Source organism: Setaria italica, chromosome VII (genome assembly GCF_000263155.2).
Source record: "Setaria italica strain Yugu1 chromosome VII, Setaria_italica_v2.0, whole genome shotgun sequence".
In the NCBI taxonomy this organism is placed as follows: domain Eukaryota; kingdom Viridiplantae; phylum Streptophyta; class Magnoliopsida; order Poales; family Poaceae; genus Setaria; species Setaria italica.
This window is the reverse complement of record NC_028456.1, coordinates 456,818-465,171: the sequence shown is the minus strand read 5'-3', so window position 1 is coordinate 465,171 and position 8,354 is coordinate 456,818. Positions and strand designations below refer to the sequence as shown.

General features: G+C 45.7%; 1 protein-coding gene across 1 annotated transcript; it reads right to left on the bottom strand.

Annotated features, from left to right (window-relative positions):
- Positions 1 to 3,122: 3,122 nt before the first annotated feature.
- LOC101754669 (formin-like protein 18) lies at positions 3,123 to 8,098 on the bottom strand. The gene is made up of 7 exons (XM_012847340.2): positions 7,842 to 8,098; positions 7,275 to 7,720; positions 6,250 to 6,883; positions 5,363 to 6,080; positions 5,001 to 5,200; positions 4,400 to 4,635; positions 3,123 to 4,256 (listed from the first exon to the last, which is right to left on the bottom strand). The coding sequence occupies exons 2-7, from the start codon at positions 7,419 to 7,421 to the stop codon at positions 3,375 to 3,377; spliced, it is 2,817 nt and encodes a 938-aa protein (XP_012702794.2). The 5' UTR covers positions 7,422 to 7,720; positions 7,842 to 8,098; the 3' UTR covers positions 3,123 to 3,374.
- Between the last annotated feature and the right edge of the window lie 256 nt (positions 8,099 to 8,354).

Genomic DNA, 8,354 nt, shown 5'->3' with positions numbered 1-8,354 from the left:
GCAAACTCTTGCCTGCAGACATGAAGCATATCAATATTACCTGGCAATCAGATCACATGAGAGAGGAAGGCCTTGGTAGAGGTTGTTGTCTTCCATAGCAACTAGAAGGATCTATCGTGCCTTTTCGTGTTGAAAATATCTATTAGAAAAAAATAGTACATATCCCACTTCTACTGCATACCTCCAGTTTAGGAGTCTTCATATTGAATTTTCAAGTTGAAATGATAAGCAAACTGCTATGAAAAGAATATTCAGGCAAAAGCACATTGGCAAGAGAAAGTAGTAAGGTCAGGAGGGGAAACAAATACCTAGCATCCTTCAATCACTTTCTGAAACAAATTGCTTGTTGGCAATAGAACAAGTAGTAAAGTCAACAGTATTTGCTGGCAGGGATGGTAGAAAGCACAGATGTACCTAAGCATGGTGCGATTGAAGCACACCAACCTTGAGGAACAGACAGCCAAGCTTGGAGTTGAAAGAGTACATCTTATGGGTGGCGAGTTCGTGGTATGTGTTGATATGTTTCTGGCAAGTTTTAAAATACACAGCGTCATCCACAACTGTATTATTGAAATCTGCAACCTTACTCTAACACATCAAGCAATGTCTTTTTACATATGCTCATGAGCTCATCAACCAACATATCGCAGAGAGAAGAAAAGAAAGGAAATTTAGAAAAGAAACACAGCTCACCTATTAATCTCAATGGTTGCTGCGACCTCCCACTCCCCTGGCCAAGTGATGCTTCTTCTTGTCCTTTAAAAGAAACATACACCGCACGGCATGCTAAGTTAGAACATCTTTACCATCCACAAATTCAATACCTCTTCCTGTAACGCAGAGAATTAAGTTTGTTTTTCTATATGCTAGATACGATTAAGTAACTAAAAAACTATGTTTTTGGATGGAAGATTTTACATGTCACCTGAGGAGAGGGAGACATTGGAAATTGCGTAGTAGCATAGAACACGTCAGATGGAAAAAAAAATGCAGAACACACCAACAGGAGATAATACATCCGGGTGGGAGAATACAACAACAGGCATTGAGTCACCAACATTCAGAGATGGTTTTTACCCCCAAACTCAAACCTGGTACAGATTACATGAAATAAGTTAGAAACCTTTTTCTCAACGCTTCTACTATGGAAATCTGGAGCTTCCAATGAACACACCATAGACATTGTAATTCTCATTTGATATACAACAGATAAGTCCTCATGTCCTGCACGCTGTCCCAAGGAACTCTGTGATATGAAATTAATTCAGAATAGCAGCATAACAACAAGTATACCAAACCTTGTGTCAGTAGCCGCACATTCAACATGCTAACTTAATGATATTCTAACTTAATGCTGACTTGTTGGTCTCTTCACTTTGTTAAAAGAATAGTTGTCTGGTACATATAAAGAGAAGCCCAAAATATCATTAGCATGTTGGGTAGAATCTTCAGAAGATGGAAGAAGACATCGAAGCAGTGCGGCAACACCACCAACAACTCCTGCTATAGCTCCTACAGCACCTCCCTTTTCTGGTCCGAGCAGATGAGATTGACAAATGTGTAAAAAATATCACACTTTTCTCTCACAAGAATAACTGACATCCAGTTTTTCTTAAAAAAAGCTTAATAGGGGAGCATAATTAGCTTGCAAAGGGACAGAGGCTGCCTTTACTGCACAAGATGAGGATGCTTATCAGCATGAGTGCACAATGATCAATAACATTCATGTGTGCCTTTACTGCACAATGCTTATCAGCATCATTCTTGTGTCCTGGGAGATCTGGAAAGAGCGCAACGAAAGAGTTTTCCAGCGAAAGTTTAAAAGTTTGGACCAGCTACTGTGCAAAATAAAGGATGAAGTACGATGTTGGACTTTGGCAGGCGCAAAGCATCTGGGAGATATCTGTCCATCTGAGGCGTGATTGCGATCCTTGAGCATCAATGTACAGTCTCTGTATACTTTTCTATCTTCCATTTTTTGGCCTAGGCCTGTAACTTTCTTGTCTATTAATTAATACAAGTCCGGCAGTCTTTGCCGGACCCGCTTTTTCAAAAACATTCAAGTGAATTTATACAGGACAATATGGCAGGCAGCACCACTTACCCTGGTGATGTTAAAGCATGGTAACTTCCATTGGCATCTGGAGAACCACATCACAAGATTAAACCGTTTTAGCAAGACAAGACCAATCCAACAAAGTTTGCAGAGATGTTAACAACATTTTCAGGAAAAAATAAAATGGAACAGAATAGCTGCAATTAATTGAATGGAGCCAGCAAAAACATGAGCGGATGCCAGCAAAAATTGAATTTTACGAAGTTAATTTGAGATACAGAAATAGACCTTGGACAGGCAACATTGAGGTGGCGGCGGCAGAGGGGTGGACATCGAGGCAGAGGCTGCTGTGGCGGGGGCCAGATATGGTGTGGGTGGTGGTGGGCACGGTGGAGGCGAGCGCGGACGCATGCATGGTGCCGGTGGCGGCGGCGATGGCCGGCTCGGCCTGCTGCAGCAGCCACTGCATGGTCTCGCCGTTGGACTTGTGGCCGAGATCCGCATGGCGCAGAGCGCGAGCATCCGGGTCAGGCCCGGCTGTCGACCTTGGTGTGGCAATCCTGGTTGGAGCTCCACTGCCGGATCCGCCTCGCATGGCCATGGAGGCCAGCAGGGAGGGTGGGCTGCGGGAGCGGTGGCAGCGTGGAGAGGAGAGGACGGGGAGGAGAGCCGCCGATTGGATCGCAGATATGTGGAGGGAGGTCGGGAGAGCAGACGGGAAGAAGGAAAGAAACGGGCGAGAAAGAGGAGCGTTCGCATGATTTGCGGGCGGGATTGGCCGCGGTGGGCAGGTGAAAAAAGCGAGCGGTGTAAATAAAATGGGCACGAGCGGGATCTAGAACGGGACGACGAACGAAATGTTCTCCCCCATTCGTTTCATCGTCGTTCCACGGCTGATGAAACACCTATACAATGGGATCTTAAGTAAGGGTACCTGAGTATTACTGTGGGTGGAAATTGACATCAACTTGATAGATTCTTTATAGTATAGATGAAATCAAACTAGTATTTATATAAATCAAACTAGTATTTATACAATTACTGTATATACAAAAAATTGTCCGATCATTCCTATGATCCTCCCGTCAAAGTGTTGCTCGGTGTGTCTAATGAACGTCCGTCATGATGAATTTCTCCCACTGAATTTATCACTTTATCCACCCAAGAATGCCCACGAGACCTTCACATATTGCCCTCCTATCTTTTCATTCTGCTGACTGTAAGTGAGTCAATTCATAACTAGCTAGCCGCTAACTCTTCTACCTGCTGTGCTCCCACCCCATCACTCTATGGTGCCGCCTGCACAAACCATTAGCCGTCAGCCATCAGAATCAGAAGAGGAACTAGAGCTGCGTGCCGCTGCGCTCCTCCGATCTTGGATCGCAGGCACCAGTTGCTGCCTGGGATCGCGGAAAGACGTCGACGACTGCGATGTCTGCCTGCCCCTTGACCCTGGTCCTGCTGCTGAAGGTTTCTTGTTAGAAGCAGCCTTGGCAGCCGCCTCCTTCACCTCCCTGCACACCTTGTCCAGAATTGCCAGGAAGTCGCGCACGATGACGAACAGCCGCAGGCCCTCGTCCTTCCCCGTGCTCCCATGGAAGTAGTCCACCGTGGTGCGCACCAGCGCGCGCAGCTTCTTTTCCTCCTCCAGAAGGTGGGTCACCCGCACCTGAGACTGTTCGATGAACTGGACCAGCTTGCGTTGGAATCCGCTGTCCTCATCTAAACTCTTCATGCCCGTGTTCAGGAACTCGTTCGCCTTCACGAGCTTGTGCCCCAGGCTCGCCACCGAGATGGTCAGCGCATCCGAGTCCAGGCATGCCGCCTTCCGCACGTTCTGGAGGTCATCTCCCAGGCTGGAAACGACACCCAGGCCTAGCTGCTTGTAGTGCTCCGTGTCATCGCTGACGTCCTCAGTGAGATCGTCAGAGATCACGCTGGACATGCTGCTATTGCTCTGCTCTTTGGCAGCTCGCACGGCGCGCACACCCTCCGAGCGAATGATCTCCTGGACAACAAAATGCAGCAGCGTCGTCTTGCCGTCAACCCCCTTCACGTCCGCGAGCTTCAGCAGGGTGTCCAGCTTAAATGCCTGGGCGCCCCCTCGAAAGGTGCCGTCGTTCATTCGGTTGCCGGTCTTGAGTACAGCCTCCAGCAACTTCTTGAACAGACGGCTGTTCCTAAGCTCATGGCAGGCCACCTTTAGACAAAAAGAAAAGGAAATTCAATTGAACTATCAGCATTTCCTTGCCACTATCAGACAAAAAAAAAAGTTCCTCTCTTCTTTCTCTACAAGATGACTTTTTGATAGCTTGATAAGTACTACTACTGAAGCCAGCATACCTCCAGGGTTTTGAATGACGTCTCTGCATTTGCAGCTTCTTCAGGCAAACTGGACATGAAAAGCAACACATCTAGGCGCTGGTACAGGTAAGGAATGTCAATGATTGTCCTCAAGAATTGCTCCGCGGGACCCAGTTGGGTGAGCTCTCCAGTGTACAGCCGAAGCCTTAGCTCCTCATCGCTTGTTGGAGTCCACCTTATCAAGGTTTGTATCAGATCAGTGGGAAGTTCATGGCCTGCATTAAATTACCCATTAATTAAAGGTACATAGTTTCTGTTGGCTATATAATACAAGGAGTGGCCCAAAAGATAGGCCTTGTTTAGTTCCCAATTTGGGAGTGGCAAAATTGGCATTTTGCCATAAATGCGCAACTGTAGCATTTCGTTTGTATTTGTGAATTATTGTCCAAACATTGACTAATTAGGCTTAAAAGATTCGTCTCGCAAAGTGCAACAAAACTGTGCAATTAGTTTTTGATTTCGTCTACATTTAGTATTCCATGCATGTACCGCAAGTTTGATGTGATGGGGAATCTTCTTTTTGCATAGTGCCAAAGTTGGGAATTTAGGGGTAACTAAACATGGCCATAGTTGGTTTTACCTTCCATAACTGCACTACGAACGTCTTCAGCTGAAACACTCAACGCCTTCAGTGATATCGCTAAGTTCTGTGCCTTTTTAGCGTCGAGTATCCTAACAAATTGAGGGACATCCTTTGCTGCCAAATCCTTTTTGCCGTCGCCAGTTTTCTTGTCAGTAGAGTGACAACCAAAAAGACTCTCAATCATCTCCTCGTTAAACCTATCAATGCATTGATAAGTGGAAGAGTTAGTATCACAGACTAACCTGATGTTCCCAATCTTAGGTTAACAGCGAGCAAGCAATAAAGAGAGGTGCATAGTGCAAATACAATAACAATAATCATGTCACAGCAAGATATTTTCGGGGTGGTTGGAAGCTTACTGGAAGGATCCCGCTTTAATTTGATCCCACACCATTGCTTGATCCGGATTTGCAGTAACTTTATCCCAGAAGAATGGCTTCAGCTTTGTTTTATTAGAGTCTGCCGCAGAAGGTCCTGCAACGTTTCCTGCCTTCTTCAACGGTGGCGGCCCGCGCGGTTTTGGAGGACCAGGCATTGCTGGTGGTGGAGGTCCAGCTCCAGCTCTAGTTGGCGGTGGTGGAGGTCCAGGTCCGGCTGCAGGCCTGGGAGCAGGAGGCGGCGGCGGTCCTGGTGGAGGCGGCTTGCTTGAACCAGGAGGCGCCGGCACCTTTGGAGGAGGTGGTGCTGGTGCAGGTGGTGCGGGTGGTGCAGATGGTGCGGGTGGTGGAGGAGGAACCTTTGGGAGAGGAGGAGGTGGCGGTGGCAGTGGTCCTGGACCTGCTGCAGTTTCACAAGCGCTTTCGCTAGCATTACTAGAAGGAATTGCAACAGCACCTTTCACATCCTGAGAATTAGTAGAGGCTAACGGACGTCCAGCGATAGTGGTTATTTCATGAGAGCTTAGCTTCATTGCCTGTGCATTGCTGCGTCGCTCAAACTCTGACTTCATTGACATTTCTCTTCCTGCTGCCTTCGAAGGTAATGAAAATTCCTTATGCTGGCTGTCTGATGAATTGATTGACAATGCCCCCAACCGGTTGACATCAATTGGGGTAGAGCATGATTTACGAGAAGAACCTGTTGCATTTAGAACAAGGCATGAATTGACTGGTATACCTGCTTCAAGTAAGCATTTCTCTCTCTTTTGTGTGCGAAAGCACCTACAACGAAGTATCTATGCAAGAGAGGAATTGGACAAACTGAAAAAGAAAAAAAACAAAATCCACTGTGTTTAGTTTTGTCACACCTGATAAATCACTCATATTCAAACTCAGCAATGGTTTATCATCATATGATGATGCTGAATCATCGCTTCCACGACAAGCACAACAGCACAGGCAGATAAGAGCCACCAATGCTATACAGGCCACTGACAAACCAGCGATAACGGTGCCACTGTTGTCCTTGCTCTTGCTTTTTGGCTCTGGTTTAGAAGCCTTTTTCATACTAGTGACTAGTGGGCGAGCTTCTGCTTCGAAAGAGAAAAGACTTCTCATTATTGCCTGTTTTCCTGAAGGTGGGGGTGGAGCAATGGCTGATGCTCCTTCAAGTAGAAGTCTTCTTTTTATTCCAAAAGGAGGGTTGTTACTGTTACGGTTGGGTAATAAGCTCCTGGTTTCCTGCAGCTGCTTCTGCTGTCCATGTTCAGAGAAGGAGGAATTACGCTTGTTCAAGCAATCCAGAAATGTGTTGGCAACTTCTGCAGGTGACAAGGTAGCAGCGATTGCTTCCTCAATACTGATCTTTTGAGGAGAGGACTTCTTATTATTTTTTCTGTAGGAATTGCTGATGGTGTTGAATAGAAGGCTATAATGGGACTTGTTTCTAACATCTTGAGGAATTCTCAAGTCTAGAGAACAACTGAGCCATAATTGTTCCACCTGTGTGCAATGTAATGTATGAGAAATAACAATTAGTAAGAAGGTGGACACAGAATATTAACTTCTGAATGTCTGAATAGTGATATAGGCATCAGTTAGTAGAGAGCAGAAGTTTCACCTCTATAAAAGAAAAGCTAAATATAACCATAGAAATATTTCAAATAAAATGCCTACTTCCAGTGACAGGTAGACAGAGAACTACTTGAAACTTAGATTAAACTGCGCAATACTTATTTCCATGAACAATGTACTGGTGTTTCATTATCTACAATTCTTCAACCCTGCACAATTTACCTAAGGGAGACAACCTACAAACTGCGGAACTTGATCCACATATAACATTACAGGGATTAAGTGCTATATGAATGCAGAGCATCATTAATGTCGTTACCAATTCATCTTGTCTTGGGATTGCAAGAGACGGCAGGGAAGCTGGTGGCCAGAACAAGCTAGTCCTGATCGCACCAACGAGCTGCAGCAGCAGAGAAATGAGGCATGCGCTGAGGAGCCATCTGAATTTGCTCCTTGGCCACCTCATCCTATAATAATCCTATATAATTTTTGTTGCCAATCAAATAGTTTGAGTGGGGCCCCCAATTTGCTTTGGCCTGCACACCGCAATGGGCCACCAAATTAACCGGCCATTGCTCCCTTCCTCAATGGGGATCACTGTAGTTGCCCCAAGGATGTGCAAAGATTGATTAATTCCTCCCCTGATATTCCTCACCTCGAGTTTGACGTTGATATTTAGACCCAAATCTTAGCCCCAATTTGACAATTTGATACAGACATACAGTACTTGCACACAGGGTTGCTCCTTGCTGCTGGATCTGGCCTCTACATGTCCCGCGGCAAATCCGCCACAAAGGCAAGAGGGTGACGGATCAGAACATATTCCAAAAGGCAAATCAGATTTCATCCATCGCAGAAGAAATTTGTGGGCAAAGAGGGGAAAAACCTGTGATTCTTGGCGGCCCCGATCCAATCTCCCCGGAAAATAATAATTGAGCCGCCATCAATCTAGGAGCCCGGGCATGATCATGATACGGCGGGGATGGGAATGGAAAAAAGAGCAATGTCTTTGCCATTGTTGCTGTCTTGATCCTCCGCTTCCAACCTTGGCTTCTATTTTTGGATGGGGAATGCATGCTCAAGTGGCTCCTGAGAGCAGAGGTGAGAGAGAGATCCAACTAGAGGTTGCCCTCGATGTCAGGAGCAGACACCATTTTCAGTAATCTCACATCAATGTTGCACGTTTACCCTATTTCTTGTTGTTTGATTTTCGTGCTTCTCTCAAAGGAAAAGTAGTTTCACTATTCTATAAATGTTTTGTTTCTCAAGAGTAAACTATTTCAATTAAATTTCAACAGGCCATGCATGCTTCTTTCTTTTGCATATGTTCATCATAGGGGAACTTCTTCTATTCGTTCTTCCAAAGTGGCGAGGAATTTCTCCACAACGACTGTCGAGT

Excerpts from the sequence above, each read along its gene's own strand:
- LOC101754669 (XM_012847340.2), bottom strand. The coding sequence starts at position 7,421 with ATGAGGTGGCCAAGGAGCAAATTCAGATGGCTCCTCAGCGCATGCCTC. Across the intron at positions 6,081-6,249 it reads GAATATGAGTGATTTATCAG|GTTCTTCTCGTAAATCATGC; the intron begins GTGTGACAAAAC and ends TAAATGCAACAG. Across the intron at positions 4,636-5,000 it reads TCGTAGTGCAGTTATGGAAG|GCCATGAACTTCCCACTGAT; the intron begins GTAAAACCAACT and ends AATTTAATGCAG.